Consider the following 22318-nt stretch of genomic DNA (forward strand, 5'->3'; position numbering starts at 1 on the left):
AACGTTGCTGCGATACGTCAACGCGTCCGCCATTTTGCGGAGGGCAAGACTGCGCTGTAAACAAATACAAGTAAACGGCAGAGCTGCGGTTTTTATGGATAAAAACAAAAAATGTTTCTACATTTATCAGCCGATTTCAGTGGTTTGTATGTTGTGTACAAAAAGTTTCCTCTCCAGTTATTTAAAATCTCGATAGACTTATAAAAAAAATTTATTAGGAATTGTCAAAGCTCAGGCTTGTCATGTAGGCTATTTGGCTTTTTATTCTTGGATAAGAATTGTGAAGACCCCCATACTGAGATTTAATTTAATGTTCACATTAAATGAAATAAAGTTTTCTTATTGTCGAAAAAACATTTTCTGTGATTGACCCGATTTTAGCAATAACAAAGATAACGGATGGATCCTTTATGGTAATACATATGATATGGTACAACTACAGTGAAATGCAAATAGTAAATATAAGATAAAGTGAGAATTAATAGTAAATAGTTTAGTCAATAAAATAAACAAACTGTATACAGCAAATCAAATAGTAATGGATAGTATAGTTATATAATATCATCAAGTACAATAAAACAATCATACAAATATTGATAAAAGCATATAGTTTATGTATAATACTATACTAATAGCAATATAATAAGAAATATCAATTACAGTATATAGACAGTAAAAATAATAAGTTAGTGACTATGATAGCATAACTATAATAGATTGATAATCGCAAGTGGTATAATATTATAATAACAATAATAATAAGAACAGCAAATACAATGTAATATCAATTGCAGAGTAATGTAGACAATATGAAAAAAAATATGAAACATTATAATATTGATCATTAAACTGACATTAGATTGGTCATTTTATTTTATGTAGGCCTACATACAGTGAAGATAATGTATAAATATGCAAATATAATTTATATATTTTAAAATATTCCTACATAGGCTATATAAAATAAAATGACACAACCCTGTCTCTTTTTTGTTAAATTTCTGTTTTATTGATCAGTAATAGCCATCATAACAGTATAAGTAGCCTAAAAGGTATAAAAAGCTATACAAGACAAGAAATAAAGTAAACGATTCAGTCAAACACACAGCAGGATACAACGTTAAATAGCCTAAATATAAAGTTATGAAACTTTAGAACGTCAGAAGCACTAGCCGAGGTAAGGCTGTTCCAGGCAGGGTACAGGAGCGCTGAGCGCCCGGTGATCGCCTGTATCTCACAACTCCGAAAACGTCCGATTAAATTTTTAAATAGGCACTATATTTTTAAATAAACCACAGATCTGAGCTTTAAACAACTACATTGTCGACTGAAAAACTATTAAGACCACATTTCGTGACACAATAACAGTAGTATTTTTAAATTTCGCGGCCTTTCTCCTCTGAACGTTACTATTACTAATTATATCATGACCAAATTCAACCAGAAACAAATGTTCAGTCTTGCTTGTGAAAGGTAATTCCTCGAGACCTGATTTCAGTTGTTTGGCGATTTGTGCAGCACACGAAAAGTGCATTTTTCTCTATTCCCGGTATGAGAGGTATGGGAAAGTTGCCCTCCGCAATATGGCGGCGCCGTTGACGTACGCTTCAGTGGCCAATAGTATGTATCTATGTATTTATTATGTCTATGGTTGAGGGTTTCTTCCAAGGTGTTGTTATGTGGTTGCTAGGGTGTTCTTTATTGTTTGTAGTGTCATGCTGTGTGGTTGCCAGGGTATCCTGAGTTGTTGTTATGTGGTTTACATGGCCAAGTGAAAAAGGGTCCGGACCAAGGTCTGTGATATTCTGATCCCTAGTAGATATGTTGGTGTTTTTTATTTTTTATTATTGTCATCATTGCTTGTTAAGGGGTTGTTCAAATTTCTAACCTGAAATGAGCACTGCAGTTTGTGTAAAATAAAGAGGTTGGTAAGATTTTTTTGAATGTTTTTGAAAGCCTCTATGCTCATCAAGACTGAATTTATTTGATCGAAATACAGTAAAAACAGTACAATTGTGAAATAATATTACAAATTAAAATAACTCTTACTTTTTGGCATATATTTTAATAATACATTCATTTATTTCTGAATTGCTCTCTTTTTCAGTGTCACATGAAATCTACAGAAATCATTCTAATATGCTGATTTGGTGCTCAAGAAACATTTCTTATCAATGTTGAAAACGGTTATGTTTACTGTTTTTTTGGAGGATTTTCTGGATTCTTTGATGAATATTGAAAACAAAAATATTAATTCGCAAGAAAAACATATTTGTTACATTTTAAATTAGTGTACTGTCACTTTTTATCTGTTTATACTAAATACAAGTATTACTTTCTTAAAAATAAAATATCTTATTGACCCCAAAATATTGAACAATATTTAAAAAATAAGTATGTGATGTTGACATGTTGATGCTGCTTTGTCTTTCAGGATGGAGCAATTTTAGTGTTTCTGCCTGGATGGGACAACATCAGCACCCTGAATGATTTGATCATGGCTGACCAGATGTTTAAGTCAGGTAGATTATACATAAATATTCTCTAAATCAAATCAGTTTCTCTTCACAAAAGAGTGAAGAGTTATTATGGTAACTCTTCACTCCCAGTTATTATGGTTTTCACATACAGTGCATCCAGAGAGTTTTCACAGCGCTTCACTTTTTCAGATTTTCTCAGATTTTGTTATGTTACAGCCTTATTCCAAAATGGATTAAATTAATTATTTTCATCAATTTTACAAACAATAGCCCAGAATAACATTGTGAAAGAAGTTTGTTTGAAATCTTTGCAAATGTATTAAACATAAACACAGTCTTTTCCATGACACTCAAAATTGAGCTCTGGTGTATCCTGTTTGCACTGATCATCCTTGAGATGTTTCTACAACTTGATTGGAATCCACCTGTGGTAAATTCAGTTGATTGGACATGATTTGGAAAGCCACACACCTGTCTATAATAGGTCCCACAGTTAACAGTGCCTGTCAGAGCTCAAACCAAGCCATGAAGTCCAAGGACTTGCCTGTAGACCTCCGAGACAGGATTGTATTGAGGGACAGATCTGGGGAAGGGTACAGAAAAATGTCTGCACCATTGAAGGTCCCAATGAGCACAGTGTGCTTCCATAAATGGAAGAAGTTTGGAACCACCAGGACTCTTCCTAGAGTTGGCTGCCCAGCCAAACTGAGTGATTGGGGGAGAATGACCTTAGTCAGGGAGGGGACCAAGAACCCGATGGTCACTCTGACAGAGCTCCAGCGTTTCTCTTTGAAGAGAGGAAAACATATGCACACAGCCAAAATAACAAAGGAGTGCTACGGGACAACTCTGTAAGTGTCCTTGAGTGGCCCAGCCAGAGTCCAGTTCAGGAGAGATCTGAAAATGGCTGTGCACCGACGCTCCCCATCCAACCTGATGGAGCTTGAGAGGTTCTGCAAAGAAGAATGGGGAAAAACTGCCCAAAAATAGGTGTGCCAAGCTTGTAAATGGTAAATAAATGCAACACGATGCATGAAGAGCCAGGGGTAAACATTTGAGCAAGACGATGGTGATGTTTAAATTTTTCTTATTTTGCATTACATGGTAATATCTTTTTTAGCCTCTGAAGGGCAGGACTAAATAAATATAATTTTTCAACAAAATAAGAACAATTTACATCCAGTTCCATCCTTAATGGACTTCTTGAGCATCACTAAATATTTGCAGGGTTTGTAATAGTTGTGTATGAGTCCCTCAGTTGTCACCAGTGCAAAAAGATGGATCTCACAATCATAGTCACTGCTAGTATGCAGATATGCTGGAAAAGTAAAGAATGTGCAGGAGCTGGAGGATTTTTCCTCATGAACAATAGGGCTCGGTATTGTTAGGAATTTCACAATTCGATTCGATTTCGATTCTTGAGGCTTCGATTCGATTTCGATTCGATATTGATTTATTAGCTTCGATATCGATTCAATAATTAGTAAATACACAAGTAATTAAGTACTTGAGTATATTTTTAAATAATGTGTGCAGTATTGCCAATGTTTAAGAACAAATTGACCCCAGGATGTTTCCTGTCATGGTTTATTTAGCAGAACAAACTGTACAATATTGTACATGTGTTGAATACAAACCACAACTGTAACAAACAGGTGCTTTATTAACACCTGTAAACTGAGACGATGATCGACGATGATCCCTACGCCGCTGTTCTGCTCTCCAGAGCAAATACAGAGCGGTGACTCTCTCGATTAATGCTCGATCAACATTAGCCGTCTTCTAAAAAGATGGCCGCCAACAGATTTCGCCTCCGACGCGCGTGACGCGCGTCAATTTTGCTTCAAACTTTAGTTTTTTTACGCGCGTCAATTTCGCTCTTGACGCGCGAATGGATTCATAGTGTACACGCGTATAACTAGACGCTGCAGGCGCGCATTTGACGCTCAATTCGCGTCCGGTGTGACCGCAGCATTAGTCCGATCAAGATGAAACCAAAAGTTAAAATTTGGTCAAAAGTTAAAATTAAATTTCCAAAACTGCTAATAACACTGGTCTTACTAGATTCCTTGGGTCATGCCGAGAACATAGAGACCAAGATTGACGTATTTGGACGAACTTCCTGTCCGCCATCTTTAATTACTTTCAAAACCATCTTTATTTACTTTCAAAACCTTCTTTTTCAAACTTCTCCTAGACCATTCGTCCGATTTTCACTAAAATCGAATCATATCATCTCCAGACCATGCCGACTAAACTTTATGGATTTCGTGACGATAGACGAAACCGTTTTCGTATACCTCAGCAGCAAAGTTGAGGCATGCTGCCAAAATGACTATTAAGTCTTTATCTCTGCAATGCCTTCACATTTTGACACCAAACTTTGTATGTGTCATTGTCACCTCACTCTGACCGCATTTCGGAACTGCGCCACCTATTTGTCGAAAGTGATAAACCTTTAAATCATCTTAAAAGTTACTTTATATATGATTTTTCAACCATTATGCCAAAATTCATCTTTAAATGTCTTTAATTGCTCCTGGCTGCAGTTGGTCTGACACTCACAGCCATGTTGGCTATCTTGTCGTCGTCTTTGCGCTTGGCCCTGGTAATGGCTGCATGCAGCTATATTTTGTCTTGTATTTTGTGTTTGTATTTTGTCTTGTGGACTAGGCTTTTAAACATTTGTTATGTGAAAAAGCTTTTTCAGTGTTTTTATGATCTTATTAATAAATACATAAAAATTACATTTTGGAGATTCTGAAAGGTGTATGTAAACTTATGACTAAAGTGTAAATGTAACAAAAATCATAAAAGTAGACACCAAAATTTTGCTATGGTTATCACTTCCGCATGTTTCTATTGTTACTATATCAATCATCGCAATTTCAAGACTCACAGGACTAAAATTTTGCGGATTCACTCCCACATTTAAATGCATTTTTCACTGTTTATAATTTACAGTGTGAACGTAACCACTGGTCCTCTAGAAGCACGAAAAACAAAACTATTATTTAGATTGTCAATAGCGTTCCCTTTAAGCCATCACTTATTTACCCTGTTCTGCACTCTCCCTAAATCTCTCGTCATAAACACTGAAGTTGTCCACACTGCCCATTGAATCTCTCATTTATATTGCGTCAAGACTTTGTTTATGAGGGGATTTGCGAAAGGATAAAGCTCGTGCCGATTCTGAACATTAATTTTAAGCGAATTATCCGTATGTTGATTTTAAAATGCCTCTGATTTGCCACTGTGTTTATGCGCTTAATATACATGTCTGTGATTGGCTAATGTTCAACGCGGAAACAACACAAGTAGTTTTGTTTAGTTTTAATATTGTGTCCTCCAGTGCCTGGACTCGACTGGACTCGGGACATTTTTCCGAGTCTAAAATGTCCGAGTCCGTGTCAAATCCGAGCACAAATTCATCCGAGTGTGTGACAAGTCCGAGTTCATTCAAAATTGGACTCGAGTCCGAGTTCGAGTACCCTAACTCTAGTATTGAGCAAAGGCTGTGAATACTTATGTACATGTGATTTTTTTTTTTTTTATTATTTTTTTTTATAAATTTGCAAAAATTTCAAACAAACATATGTTGTCATTATGGTATATTGTTTGTACATGATACCAAAATAATTAATTTAATCCATTATGGGATAAGGCTGTAACATAAAATGTGGAAAAAGTGAAACGCTGTGAGTACTTTCCCGATGCACTGTATGAACGTATCTTCATTAAAAAAAGAAACCTCACTCAAGCATTTTTTTTATGATTAAACTGAAGTTAGTAGAACAAAAATGTTTATGTATTAAATAAAACTTATGAATGCATAATTATAATGGGCTGGTGATGATATTGAGACGTTATTGGTCATTCTGTTTCAGTAAAAAAAAACTATTAATTAAATAATTTTAGTACTAAAACTACTAACAATAATAAAGATTATAAGGTCTGACAGACAGAAAGGCTCATCACATTGTCTGTGTTTGCTCAAACTGATTTGTTGAAATCAAAAGATGAATGGTGATAGATGAGAGCACTAGTGAAATAGCTATTATTTGATGACCATGATAGTAATTCCAATCAAACTCAGTATTCCTTATTGTTTTTTTCCCAGTCAAAATTACAATTTACATATAGCGCATCAGTTTAACATGGTATGAAAGGCTCTCTCGCTTTCCCTCGCTCTTAGCTTGTGCGATGCCAGCAATGGTAAGAGCTACAGTTACAGTTACAGTGCATCAGTGAATGCTGTGTATCCATTTATATCAAGCGTGCCGCACAAGCCATAAAAAGTGAAGCCAAAGCATCTCAATCACCCCCGGTGACTGGTCCTAGTATAGGTCATAAACCCCGCCTCCCTGTGTTATTCAACGGGAATTGAGACCAACTAAACAAATAAATTACACTTCAAATATATTTTTTCCAAAGATAGTTTCTGTCATTTGCTGTCGTTTTTATCACACTGATGAAAGTCCAAGTGTCTGTTTTTAAAATAAGTTTATTTTTAGTTAGTTACGTGATGCTATAAAAACGGTGGTGTGACGTCATGATTGACAGGTTCTCTGAGCGAAGTAGTCACTGAAGCACCAACGGACATTGGGATCTTCGGAGGACTGAGGAGATTGTATTTACTTTATTTTAACAAGCCTCTTGGCGTACTGCAATCAACAGACATCAAAATTGGATCAGAACGGAGCAGACATAGGCCACTTAAAAAAAAGTGCAGGGACTGGGATAGTGCATTCGGCAAGAGTGAGGGTGGGGCGTTGTTTTCGCGGCTTTACTACCTGCTCACTACTGCACAGGTCTGATCCCGAGATCGCAACTGCGCAGACTCAAGTCCCATGATGTCAGCGCCATATCGGGACACTGGCGGCTTCACTTCTCACCAATGGAAGAGAGCGAAAGGGCGTTGTCCATCTTTTTTTACAGTCTATGATTTATATCAATGGGAAGTATGCTATAAAGATGAAGAGGGAAGCGCAATTTTCTGCTGACCAATTCACTGTATCCCCTCTTTATTCAAATTTAGAACAGCTCTTTTCACACCCTATTAAGTGAACTAATGCATTCTCTTATAGGAGCAACAAAATGAATCGGTTTTCATGAAATAGTGCAAAAAAAATTTAAACTATGAAACTGTAATGGTCAGTGACCCACTCATTAAAAGAAGTGGGTTTTAAAAGAAACTGCATTTTCGGGCACAGCTACAATTGTCTTTATACCGAAGTAATAACGAATACACAGTACCTCAAATCTCGGCTCTCTTTCAGATCGGTTTATCATCATTCCCCTCCACTCTTTGATGCCCACGGTCTCTCAGACTCAGGTGAGTGTTGTAGACAGCTGTGGCAAGGTCTCTGCCTCCCACAACAGCTTTCAAATGCAGTCTTTCCCTCCCATCTGCCTGCTGAATTGAATTCACTAAGCTCTATATGAAGTCCAGTGCCTCAAAATTTCTATAGTGCTATTATTTTCATGAATGACACTTTGCTCCCCTCAGGTGTTCAAAAAGCCGCCCCCGGGAGTGCGCAAGATTGTGATCGCTACCAATATTGCAGAAACCAGGTGTGCTTGTGTGTGTGAATGTGCTCATGATTATACAAATGTTTTTTTCTCTGTGTTTTGTGCTTTTCTGTCTGTTGTACTGTATGATGAAAATAATCTCTGTCAAGATTCAAATAACCAGTTGTCAGTTTTGTTTGATAATGAATAATTAACTCTTGTTGCTGCTTTTCTTGCTGGTGCCATCAGTATGCAAAAGTTGAACCATGCAGTGGCCAAGTAGCAATGGAGCCAGCTAATTAAAACTCAACAACACACAGCTTTAAAACAGATTTTGAGGGTCGTCTGTAGTCTGTACAAACGAACTCAACAAAGAATTGAAACAGACAGAATTTGATGGGGTTTAATAAATATATTCATGAGTGGAGCTCTTTTTAATTGCATTCAGTATCATCAGGCTGTTGTGCCACTGAAATGTTTGGTCTATGGTAATAAACAACTGAAGTCTCTGATGGTGAACTTTGATCAGTTATTAAAGATTCATTACTGTTATTTCAGCTTTCTCATATTTCATCATATATATTGGTAACATTTTACAATAAGGTTATATTGGTCTAACTAGATAAAACTTTACAGAAATATCTATTTGTTAACATTAATGTATTAACTAACAGGAACTAATAATGAGCAATACATTTTTTACTTGTTAATGTTAGTTAATAAAATACAGTCGTTCATTGTTTGTTAATGTTAATTCACAGTGCATTAACTAACGTTAACAAATACAACTTTTGATTTTAATAATGTATTAGTAAATGTTGAAATTAACATGAACTAAGTTTTATCTGTTAATGTTTAATGGACCTGAACATGAACTAACAATAAACAATTGTATTTTTTATTAATTTACGTTATCAAAGATTATTAAACGCCATTTCACTTTCCGCTATAACCAAATTATGTTTTTTTTAGCATATCTCCAAACATGATAACACAGAAAAGAGGATGTCTACCCCTATGTATACAACATAAACTGTTCAGGTGAATAGTTAATAGTGAATTCAGGGTTGTGCGAAGGAAATCACAGTATCTGAGAACTTAGGCTAGACTTTATAATATCATGTCTGTTGTATTCATGCTGTGTAAAGTTTAAAAAGCTTAATCCTTTTGTTTATTAACTTTGAAAATACAGTGACTGTAAATAATAGAATATTCAATATGACCTTAGCAACAAAGAATGTCAAACACAAATATTTACTTTAAAAAAAAATCTGAAACACGTTTGTTTGATTGTTTTGTTGTTGTTGAACCTATTCTTCAATGTTTCCTTCACAGTCTCCTCCACATTGACAGAGCTGTGCACTTTAAGAAGGGTTTTTTTTTGCATTTGCAATGCCCCCGGCAGCCTTTCTTGCAGCCACAACTTAAGAGTTCAAGGATGGACTGGCTTGCCTGTGGAAGAGTTGACCACAATGGTCTCAAATCGCTTTGGTCCATCCAACCATAGTCTGTTGGAGATGGCATATTTGGTTTGTTGTGAACTATTTTCTTCTAAAGTTCAGGAACTCAGAAGCGAAGACCAGGAGACTCGGGGTTGTATCTTTTAAGCATGATTCTTTATTTGCTGTAGTCTGCTTCGTCCAAAATCTTACCCAAGTCTAACTAAGGGAAACGTTCCCTTGCAATTTATATACATTTAGGGGCAGGGCTTAACATTCTGATGAACAAAGCATGTAAATGATGTATACCGGTTTAGGCACCTGCCCTATACATGGAGTGTTACCAATTCCAATCCAATCAGCATAACTATTCAAACAGTGAGACTACCAAAGTTTCAGTAATCTGCTTACAATAGAGAGAAACTGGAATAGCAGGTTCATAGCGAGCAGTAATATGATAGAAACAGAAAAGAGGATTTGCTGGAATCTCTTGCTAGAAAACTATTTCACAGCAAATATCATCACCATCATAACCTTAAATGCTAAATTCAGTATACAAAACTGTCTCAGTTTATATACTATTGTATTGGAACCTCAATTAAACATTCAATAAATTTGTAACACTACAGGTGCCACCTCAAGCGCTTGTCCCCAACAGTGTCCTCTTTGGTACACTGTTCTTTTGAGATGCTGGACGTTGTAAAGAAAGACTATGCGCCTGCGCACATACACATTCAAACGTGCATGCCTGTGGACTGAACACGTCGCGTTTTCACAGATTCGGGTTTTTTAAGGTTTACGCAGAGATGTGAACGGTATCATTTTCAAAACTCGTTTTCAAGAGCTTGCACTTTGAAACCTATTTCGGGCTTTGCGTTCTCGGGCCACCAGGGCAACGTTGTCGTGTGGATGAACGGCTGAAGTGCATTGAGAGTTTTCTGTTTTCAGTTGAGAACACTGTTGTGTAAGCGGCCCCTAAGTTAATAGCTTATGATTTTTACAACGGAAATGAATCAATAAAAAACATACTTAAGCTAGAAAATGATTTTCTCCTAGAACTGCTGTATGGCCAAAACAATCTTTGTTGAATGAATTTCCTATTATCACTTTAAAGCTGCTTTGAATCTACATTTTGTAAAAAGCGTTATATAAATGAAGGTGACTTGACTTGACCTCACCAGTGCATCCTTAGTTGGGGAGATTTGCTCCATTCCTTTCTTTGTGAACAACTCAAGACGAGCTTGATCGATGTTGAGTTTGCTGCTGATGCGATCATAGAGGAGAATTGTGAAGAGCTCCACAATGGAAATTATCTCCTCTGGAATGCTTTTTGGAGCCTTTGACAGAGCCATGAAGGCCTCTGTTGCCATGTCATCTGCATTCTAGGTATCTCATGCTGTCATCTTGCCCCTGGTTGCAAATGCAGAGACTGTGTCACAGCCAGTGAAGGCATAAAACACAGGAAGAGCCTTTCAGGACCCAGAGACTTTTCAATCTCATGGCCAGGTATGTATCTGAAGTTCTTGCCAGTCCCAAATGCCACCCACAACTCCTCAATATCCAGCTCTGACACATGTGCAATGACTAGAACCACAACAGTTGGCCCACAGTGCGCAGAGAGATAATTGGGTCCTCATGTTTAAACAACTTGTTTGGTAGTCGACATTTCGTCAAGGTTCCTTGTCAGGAAGTAAAAGAGCTCGGTTTGTTTTTTGTCCACTCTCAGAAAGCCTTTCCAGTTGGTTTGTTAACTTTTTTTTTCCCATCCACTCTTGTTCTTGTCCCCTTTCCCCGCTTCTGGGACTTTAAGCTGTTAACTTCATAGCAGTCCCATACAACATCCACTCTGTTGACCCTTTCAAGTTTCTCTTTGATATAAGGTATGAAGATCTTGCTGGAAAAGATTTTAGATACGCCTGGTTTCGGCTGCTGATTTAGACCTCACTGACTGGGGCACTGTTTTGTGAGGCACTGTCTGGGGCACTGCTTATACTGTTTTCTAGGCAGATCAGCCTTGTTTCGCAAGCGTAGTCCACCATGAAGTGAGAGTGATGTAGGGTAGGCCTAAATCTTTTTTTTTGAAGAAGTTTCCTAGGTACCCAACATGGTTCTGACAGGCAATGTAGAGTTTGGAAAATAGTGCACAGTCATTTTTCAGCAGGATTTGTCTTGGACTGTCCTCTTATCGGAGCCGTTTTAAAAAAGAGGGACCATGTTCCTCTTCAAAGGGGCAGTGATGCCTTTTGTGCCCTCCCATCTTCTCTGCAACAAAGAGTTTGTACTGCTCTTGGCCCATCCTCTCTGCAAACCCGAACAGCATCTACAACAGCTAGGTCTGCTAATTTTCTTGAGTTCAGCTTCAGAAAGTTGTTGCTGTCATCTGCGAAGGGGTTTTCCATTCCCTCAATCACGTCAATCAACTTGCATGTCTTGAATTTCAGCTGGACACTTTTGGCCTGTTCATGATGTCTGTTTTCAGAAACACCCTTATGCTGGGTACACACTACATTCAAGGTGATTTTGGACCAATTTCTCCCCTCCTGACAATGCCAGGTAAAGTCCTGATTATCTTGATGGTTCTACAGATTATCGTATCAGATTTTCTTGTGGTATGAGGTGTGTTTAGAGTGCCTGAATCTGCTCGGAAGAACGTTGGAACTGCCCCGATCTTGAATCTAATCAGAAATCCTGTTGTGTGGGGGGAACAAAAGCGCACATGCTCTGGAGATTATCACGTGAAATGAAACCATACCCAATCAGAAAGCGAGCTGATGGAAGACTCCCCTCTAGCTCATGCTGTAACATGTAAAGGTCATGTTCACACCATGTCCTCGATTTCATCTAAACATTTTTTCTTTTATTTTTTGGACAAACCCAACCGACGCCAAAGAATAAGCACTGATGAAAGCCGAAAAAAATGATTTGGCCTACGCTTAACCGCTCAAACGAGTCGTTTCGAGTTCAAATCTATTTTTTGTGAAGTTCATACCCCACAACTTACTACATTTGCATAACTTCTGCATGGACAGTACATCTTCCTGTAGCTTGTTAGTCTGGATATCATGTGGCAAGACGCTGTGTTCACCGCTGTGAAAGTAAATTCGGTTTATTTTCACTTTCAAAGGATGAGGCTGTAAAGAATCAGTGGTTAAAATTCATCTTTACCACATTACCACAGCAGTATAATCCCAAACTTTTGCTCTGTTCCCTTCATTTTGCTGACAACTGCTTCTCAAATCTCGGATTTCAATGCAGGATTCGCAAAACTCTTGCTCTAGAAAGATGGGTCAGTACCCAGCTTATTTGGACCAACTTGCTCCTCAGAATCACAAACTGTAAGTATGACTAATTATTGATGTATATATTTTCTACCGGTGTTCAAAAACCTCTCAAAATACTAGTTTTGTGTTTTATATTGTGTAGGTCTCCTGCTCACTGTCTTACTGAAATACTTCTGCTAATCAGCTGTGGTCCACTATTACCTAAAACTGTGTCTATTAATGCAGATTGTCTGTTGTTCTTACTACTTTTAGTAAAGATAAAGTATGGAGCAATATTTGTTTTAACAACGTTTGGTACATCAGTCATTCACGCTAGAGCTCGGCTAATGTATGCACTGTTATTGATACAGTTCCCACATGTTCACCGCAATAAATTAGAAAAATACACATTGTTTTTTTGATGGACATACACTTGTTAATGCTGATGGTGAGGAGTTACAGTTGCGTAATGTGCATCAAACTGAGTAGTGTATCACTGAGAAACGTCCTTGCTCAAGTCGTCCTTTCAATGGAGGTTCAGGTTGTATGACTAGTTCTTCCAATGTTTCATCTTCAGACTCACACTCAGATTGATATGGTAAAATCGACGTCAACAAAACGGATAAATCTATTAATTTTGATTGTCATGTTTGTGGTCTCACATTTTAAAAATTTTTTTAGTGTGGCCCCAGCTTCAGATGGTATTCTCAGATACCGAGATTTCATTGTAATCCTTCACACAACGTCACTGAATTCACCATTAACCATTCACCTAAACAGTTTATGATGTTGTATATGGTATCATTATAATCCTTGACCATCAAAACATAGGGGTAGACATCACATTTTCTGTGTTATCATGTTTGGTTCAGGAGTTATAATACAAAATACATAATTTAGTTATGGCGGAAAGCAAAATGGTCGCCATAGCGCCACAAGTGTTTTTGCAATGGCTCCATTTCTGAAAATGTTCAGGGGGCCTATTACAGAAACTTTCTATCTTAAGTCTTAAGTTAAGATCTGACAAGTTAATTTAGGATTTTTCACAAATTTGTATTACAGAAGCAAATATTATGTTGATTTAGGATTCTTATCCTATCTTACAAAATCTCATTATACCTGTAGTTAGGAAATCTTAAACCCCTCCATCGAGTTTGGTAATCAACTTTCAGGTCTGTTACCAAGCAACCAACTACGTGCAAACAGCTGCTGTGAAGTAAATGGAAAAACTCAGATAATAGAAATAACTAACATTAAAATGGAGAAACAAAATAAGTGGTGCTTTTCAGTAAAGTTTTGATAAGCTTGGTAGAAAAGGCAAAGCCTAATCCTTTTATTTCATAGGAGTCTGTAATTATGCGGCACATCATTTTGGGGTTAACAAAGTCTTTCCACCATCAAACATCGCTGTTCTTCATCTTGTATCATTAAAAAATGTGACGTCATTCTCAGATAGGGCTATTAATATGTGATTTTAATAGTTGGCTTTCAAATAACTTTGAAGTTAGGACACCAGTGGGGTTGTCCTAAAGTTAAGACAGTTTTTAGGATTTTTGGGGGAGTTAAGATGCTTCTGTAATACCATTTTCCTATCTGTAGTTAAGTTAAGATTATGCACTTAAGAAATGTCATTTTGTAATAGCTTTTGTCCTAAATGAGGAACTAACTGAAATTGCCATGGTTTCCAAACAGATAAGATAGGATTCTAAAGTTAGGGTCTTTCTGTAATGCGCCCCCAGGGCCGCAAACTGTACATGTGTACCAAGTTTCATGCTTTTATGAAAAACTGAACATCATTTTCACATATCACCTGGATTAAATGGAATTTTGTGATAAAAGTTATGATTAAAATAAATAAAATTCAAGTTTCCTTTAGATTAATATTAAGGATTCAATACATGTTCAACTCTGTTGACATTAGTTCCTTGGCCATTAGGCCATTGTCAACATTGTAGTGTTTAACACAAGCAGCTTTGTTTGTTTACACAGCGAATTTGCGTGACCATTTTGAACCTGATGAGGAAATGTTTTTCACGCAGAATTCTCAATCACTTGAATTCCTATTAAAATTACTCTATTTCGCCTGTGAAATTTAGCCAAATGGGGCAAGGAACTGCGCCAGAGTAAATGTTAACTGTTTCAAAAGTAAAGCCACGATACGCTATATATTTTAACATGACAATAATGTGATAAAAGCGATTTCTAAGCTTGTTAAAGATTTAACTTCTATTAAAGTTGTCATTAAACGGAAGTTACGTTCTTCTTTTCTAGTGCAGTAACAGTAATCCAAGTAACAGTTTCTCGAACGAGACCAAGTGTAGGGCAGAGTTGATTTTGTCGATCGAGAATTGATCGTCATTACAGAAGAGATGTCGTTCCAAGGGGAAGGCGACATTAATGTTTAATGATGAAATATTATACATAAATAAATATAATAATAATTATGTGCATGGATAAATCATTTATAATAAACACTGCAGTATACCATTAAAAAAATAAGAAATTACAATTTTGATTGTAATTTGTCAACCCTCTGGTGACTGTAAGAGACACATTTCTTAGTGAAACGGAATGTTCAGTGAGAAATAACGTGAGACTGGACTTGATTTTATCCATTGGCATTTGTTTGGATTCTTGGGGGAGGGGAGGAAACATTAGCACATGATATTATTGGTCTTTGTTACAGGCAGAAAAGTTTCAGACGTCAGGAAAGTTTTTTTCCCTCTTAGAATAATGTGGCCTAATGAATCATGACCAGGGACATTTATTAAGACTATAAATTCAGCCAATTTTGACTTTAGAGGACATTTTTTCTTCTATTTCCGTGTCATCATGAATACCTTGTGATATTTCTCTTTCAAACTCTGTCTCTTTCAGTATTACGATAGATGATGTTGTGTATGTTATCGATGGAGGGAAGATTAAGGAAACTCATTTTGACACCCAGAACAATATCAGGACCATGACAGCGGAGTGGGTGAGCTTAGCCAACGCCAAACAGAGGAAGGGCCGTGCTGGCAGGTACAGATCTTTCTCCCTCTCTCTCCCTCCCTTCATGTATCCTCCTTTATATGTTATTTCCTCCATAAATCAGCAGCTCTTCCTCAATCCATTCACAAGTATCAAAACCAATTTCAGTCAGAGGAACTGCACCCTGTGGAAGAATGTCAAACCTCTCAGGAGGATATGCAGTGTATGCTTGTATCACCGGAATGCTGTGGGATAAAATTGATTTTGTTATTTTTTTTTGTATCACAGTCTTTTTGGATTTTAGCTTCTATTCCACAGTGAATTTTTATAAAACTTAAATGAATTTATCCACATATTTCTTCATTCTGTAGAACTTTCTTTTGTAGAAAGCGGCAATTATAATCGACGCAGGAGTTTTTGACAGTTCATAGTGACCAAAACTTAAAAAAAAAAAATGAAAACCATAAAAATTTTATCCATATGACTTGTGCTCAGTGCTTTAAGTGGCCCAAAAGAGGTGCCGGTACTCTATTATTATTATTATTATAATTTTTTTTGCTGACTCCCCTCCTCCCCTGAGGTAACAACAACGCTTGTTGTCTCTTGAAGGGGTTTTATATACAGCAGTCAACAGAAGACCTTATAAAAAATAATTTAATTGTGGATTTGCCTGAGCTAGAAAGAGCTACTGAACATAAATAAAATGTGCAAAAGGGTATTGAAAACATTTTGAACAAAATGTACATAAAATAAATTATAAAACATAATAACCATAGAACAGTAGAACATAAACATGAGTCTTGCTATGGTTCATTCATTTCTTTACCTGTTTCACACACCCTCTCCGGACCACGTTGAGTTGACACCATGGTTGACACATGGACACTTATAATCGGATTGACGGCTCGATCGGACTAAAAAACCCTCATGCAAACACCTTAATCGATCCGATTGAGCTCGATCCGAATGACATATCGATCGGATTGAAAGGGGTGGTTTATCCCTTATGTAATCCGATCGAGAGAACATGTAAACACTTGATTGGAAACCGAAACTGAAAGGACTGCACATGTGCAAGGACGTTAAATAAACATAATGAGTATAACGCGCGGAACGAACTGTTTTTCCTGTTGAATTAAATGTCATATTAATAAGTCTCCCGTCATTCTAAAATTCTCATTTTACTCGCGCGTATGTGAAGTGAAGCAGGACAACGTCCCACCAGTCCTTGTTTTTGATTCTCATCCACAGACGCCTGGTTTTGGCCGCGGGGAGGGGCATTTTTACTGCGTGATTAGCACGGCAAAACGGTTAATATGCTCTAGTCTACATTATGACCAGAGACGAATTAATATTACGTTCTCCTCTGGCCAACAAATGAGCAGTGTATGATTATGATTCAGGCACCATTACAGGTCAGAAATCAGATTGGATCGGAACATTATATTATGCAGTTCATCTGGTTGAAGATTGGAGTCATCACGCACGTATGGGGATGAGTTTGTTGAGAATGATGCCCATACCCTAACCGAGCATGCATACAATACTTACAAACATGCTAACAAACATTAACCTCCAACCAAACACAATTTAGATATAATTTTAAGATGGAAAAATTCGTTTTTTTACAAAATACAGATACTAGACACGTGACTTTCAAACGACAAATTGGTATCAAAGAGTACACCCAGGTTCCTAACCAACGACGAAGACTTGACAGAGCAGCCATTAAGTGTTAGACAGTATTCTAGGTTAGTATGTGAGGAAGTTCTTTGTCCAATAATTAGAATCTCTGTTTTTTCAGAATTAAGTAGTAGGAAATGACTAGTCATCCACAGAGAGAGTTGACGCCATCCTTTTTATGATGTAACAAGTACATCATGATTTATGGAAAGTGCCCCCGGTTCCGGCTGACCTAATCTATGCAGCCTAACATTGAATTATAGAAGTCTATAATGTGTTTTGTGTATGCTAGGTCAAAGAGATGTGTTTTTAGTCTAGATTTGAACTGGCAGAGTGTGTCTGGAACAGTTTTCCTAACATTTTCCGAGAAGCAAAGTTTTGGTGGTAAATAGGAAAAGGACCTACCGCCAGCAGGCGATTTTGATATTTTAGGTATTATCAACTGGCCAGAATTTTGAAATCGCAATAGACGTGACGGTCTATAATGCATCAAGAGCTCGCTCAAGTACTGGGGAGCTAAACCATTTAGTGCTTTGTAAGTAATCAGCAATATTTTAAAATCAACAATAGTAAATAATAGCAATAATCACTAATAGAGAGATACAACCACAATCGGATGATAAGAGCAAATCATTTGTGAGACTGATAAGAGCTGTCTCAGTACTATATACGGTCTAAATCCTGACTTGCTCTGTAGAAATTGAGGGCGAACCAAACATATGAATCTTCCAGATGATTCGTTCCATAATTCCACACAAAACTCAACATTCCAGAACCGTAAAGATCCCGGCTCTAGCTAGTCTACAAAACGACTTTATGGCCCTGCAAGCTTCAAAGAGATGAGCCTAAATAGAGGAAGAACTGGTCAAAGTTAGATAGTTTTGAAAAAGAATGATTGGTTCAGAGATGGCTCGGCTCAGAACCCACCAAGATAACGGCAGAGGTTGTTTGAACCCATGACAAATGATTTAAAACAGACCTCCTCCTTAAGGACCCCTGAACGACCCCAGGGTGGAAATCTCTTAAAACCACAGAGACTGAGATTTTACATATAAAAATACATAAAATCATCCCGAAACAATTATTGACGGACTTCTAATCAAACATTGTTCAACTACATAATCCTATATTGTATCTACCACCTCTGTATGCGTCTATTATGCTTAGATCACATACAAGTCATGTAATTGTTATAACTATTAGATGTTTGAATGAAAGTGTGTCTTGTTTCCTATCAGTACAATCATATGTTCTTAATTCATAAGATGGCTTGATTGAAATCTTTGTAAAATATGTTGTGTTCTTATAATAGGAATCATGTCTAAACTGTACCATTTTTACACTCTGCTAGAGCTGGAGAAGTAAAGGGATCACAGATAACACATGGTTTACGATGAGAGGTGACGAAAATACCACCTCTCAAATAACACGGTGTCTTATTGGTCAGAATCATCCAAGAAGTTGGACAAAGAGCTGAGTTTAAAATCTTAGGACCCGAAAAGCCAGTAGGGAGTTTTTGTAGAGATTTTGTTAAGTTGGGTTGAGGTTTGGTTTGTGAATTTGTTCGCTAGAGCAGATTTACAGAAGTCATGGAGAAGCCATGACTGGTAACTGGACAGACGAGTAACCATGTAGACCAGCAGACAAAATAACCCAAACAAGATCAGAAGAACATCTATCGGGTTAAACAGCTTCATTCAAGCCATATAACAACTATTGTCTCACTTTCCTTTCTTTTTCTTAGCTTATTTTCTTCTCCGTTGAGAGTCTCGATTTTAAGTTAAGTTTTTCTGCAAAGTTTCGTTTAAATGATTCAACTGCAAAGTCCGCTTTCCAGCTTCAAAGACTCTCCATCCATTCGCCAACACACCACGTGATTGGCAGCCCAAACATCTATTCAGGCGCGAGGACAAGACCACCAGCCAGTAAACGAACCCGGGAAACACCCTTTTACGCCGACAAAATGAACACAAGGACAAGCAAGTAGCCTCCAGACTCTTAACTGAACTGGTCCTTTGATATAACATTTAATAACATTTAAGTGATTCGTTTAAGTGATTCCCTATAAATTAATTAAAAATTCCTTTTGAGCTAAATTGACCTGTCTAACCCAGACATGTTACTTACTTATTTCCTTAGACCTCGCAGATACCATTTCTTTCTAAAAAGGAACATAGTTGTGAGGATATTGCCTTTTCTAGTATCTTTGACAGAAAAGGTAGATTCGAGATCGGTCTATAATTTACTAATTCTGTAGGATCAAGTTGTGTTTTTTAAGTGGTTTAACATAGCCAGCTTAAAAGTTTGTGTTACGTATCTTTATGACAAAGATGAATTAATGATATTAAGAAGAGGATCTATGACCTCTGGAAGCATCTCTTTCAATAGCTTAGTCGGTATAGGGTTTAACATACATGTTGTCGATTTAGATGATTTAACGAGTTTAGAAAATTCTTCCTCTCCTATAGCGATGAATAAATCAAATTTTTCCTCAGTGAGACTACAATACACTGCCTGATGCGATACTGGAGTAGACGGTTGCATAGTTATAATTTTATCCCTGATATTATCAATCTTGTAAGTAAAGAAGTTCAGTCATTACTGCCGTGCTGCTTGGAAACGTCTGGGGTTGAAGCTTTATTTTTTATTAATTTAGCCACTGTTTCAAATAAATACCTAGGGTTTTGTTCATTTTCTTCTAATACGGTTGAAAAATAATCAGATCTAGCAGCTTTTATGGCCTCTCTGTATGCAATCGTGCTCTTTTTTCTATGAAATGCGAAAAAAAACTCTTTGTTTTCTTCCAGTTGCGCTCCATTTTTCTGGCTGCTCTCAAAGGCCTGAGTGTGCTCGTTTTACCACGGCGTTGGACTATTTTCTTTAATCTTCTTTAAGCTTAAAGGAGCAACTGTGTCTAAAGTGCTGGAAAAGAGAGAGTCAAAAGTTTCTGTCGCAATATCGAGTTCTTCTAAGCTATCTGGGATGCTGAGGAGATGAAACTGATCAGGAATAGTATTAATAAAACGGTCTTTAGTGGCAGAAGTGATAGGTCTAACATATTTGTAACACAGAGTCGACTTTGCAGCCTTGGCTAAATTAGGTTTACACAAGACTAGATAATGATCTGAGATGTCATCGCACTGCTGTTGATTGCACTGCTCAACATTGATTCCATGCGATAATATTAGATCTAGAGTATGATTACGACAATGAGTAGGTCCTGACACGTGTTGTCTAACTCCAATAGAGTGTCAGAATGTCTTTTAAATGCCAATCCCAATCCATCTTTTTCGTTATCTACATGTATATTAAAATCACCAACAATTAGGACTTTATCTGCAGCCAGTACTAACTCTGATAGAAAATCTACCCGTATGGTACCCTGGTGGCCTGTATACAGTGGCCAGCACAAATCTCAAACGTGATTTATCATTTACACTAAATAGTGTTACATTTAAGCACCAACACTTCAAAAGAATTATATTTAAAACTAGAGTTCTCAGTAATTCTGAATATATTACTATAAATTACAGCAATACCTCCCCCTTTGCCTTTCAGATGAGGCTCATATTTATAACAGTAATCTTGAGGGGTGGACTCATTTAACCCCCTGGGGTCTAAGGTGTTTTTGGGGTCCTTGAGATGTTTTGACATGCCCTGACATTTGTGCTTTTTTCAGTTGCTTATAAACATATTAATGGAAAAGTTGTCATTACACTCTATTTAGCTCAAACAGGGCTACCATAATATTTAAGCAACATGTATACATGTTTATATTTTTGAGAGAATATTGTTTATGCATGGTTACTGAAAAAACTAAAACTTAAAGTTCCTGAAATAAGGCCACAAAACACATACTAAATATGTGTCCACAAGACTTTTGGCTAATGGATGTTGTCCCCTAGAGTTTTTGCTTCAAAATTATCTTAAAATCACCCTGCCTAATCATTTGCACAAAACAATACATTGATTTAAATTTTGTAAGATACTTTTTGTTTGGAAAGGCAATATGCGTCGGGCGTGATTCACACCTGAGAAGACAATGACCTGCATAATGAGCCTTTCACACAGGTGTGTCACTGGGTACCTAAGAATGCGAGTCAGTCTGTCAGCTTCCTGACCTGAGCCCCAATTCATGTTTGAGCTCTAAGACTATTTGCCATATTATAGAGAGAAGAGCAGGACCATCCCAGGAGGGATGAATACCATCTCTTTTCAACAGGTCAGGTCTGCCCCAAAACTTTTCCAATTGTCTTTGAATTCTATATTATTTTGCGGACACCACTTAGACAGCCAGCAATTAACTGAGGACAGTCTACTAAGTATCTCATCACTCTGGTGAACAGGAAGGAATACAATATTTAATATGTAAAACAGAAAGCTACAATATGTAATATTTTTCACCGTTAGGTGTCGCTAACCTCTTACAATAACAAAGGCGTAGGTTGATGATGCATAATTCCAGCGGAATTATAGAACTTTTTGTCAAGCTAATGGATCTAATAATGTGTATGTATGAGCGAATACATTGATGTTTTTAACATGACTGTGGTATGAAGCAGGGCGCGATTGCTAATAAGAGACAGATATCAGCTTCACACGCGAGTCCCGTGGATATAAAGGAATAAGGACATTTCATTTTACCGAACTACCTGCAAGTGCTGTATTAATACTCACACAGGTCAGTTTATTAGACGAATGAAACTTGTGAGGTAATGCAGCACTGTTTCACTTGGTCTACACTATCACACTAAACTGCATTTGAGTGTGTTGAAAGTTATAATGTTATTCTATGTGTTAGTTTGTTGGGTGTATGAGACTAGCAGTAAGCTAGATCAACATTAGAATAACATACAGATCATATTCCAACATTTCATCATGTTGAACTATATAACATTGATTAGTTTTATGAACATTTGTTCACCTGTCTAATAAAATAAAGCTCTCGGCATCTCGAAAACGCCACACTGATATT

At 37.1% G+C, this 22318-nt stretch overlaps 1 protein-coding gene across 2 annotated transcripts in view; it reads left to right on the forward strand.

Annotated features, from left to right (window-relative positions):
- The window catches only part of dhx36 (DEAH (Asp-Glu-Ala-His) box polypeptide 36), a 146415-nt gene that overhangs the window by 67516 nt on the left and 56581 nt on the right, over window positions 1–22318 (forward strand). For both annotated transcript variants that reach the window (XM_077248126.1, XM_077248127.1), the window contains exons 12-15: window positions 2435–2522; window positions 7760–7815; window positions 7990–8054; window positions 15568–15711. In XM_077248126.1, the coding sequence (XP_077104241.1) occupies window positions 2435–2522; window positions 7760–7815; window positions 7990–8054; window positions 15568–15711 (353 nt within the window). The remainder of the gene's footprint in view (window positions 1–2434; window positions 2523–7759; window positions 7816–7989; window positions 8055–15567; window positions 15712–22318) is intronic.

Source organism: Siphateles boraxobius, unplaced genomic scaffold (assembly GCF_051911475.1).
Source record: "Siphateles boraxobius isolate OS27281-9 unplaced genomic scaffold, OSU_SipBor_1 30, whole genome shotgun sequence".
In the NCBI taxonomy this organism is placed as follows: Eukaryota; Metazoa; Chordata; class Actinopteri; order Cypriniformes; family Leuciscidae; genus Siphateles; species Siphateles boraxobius.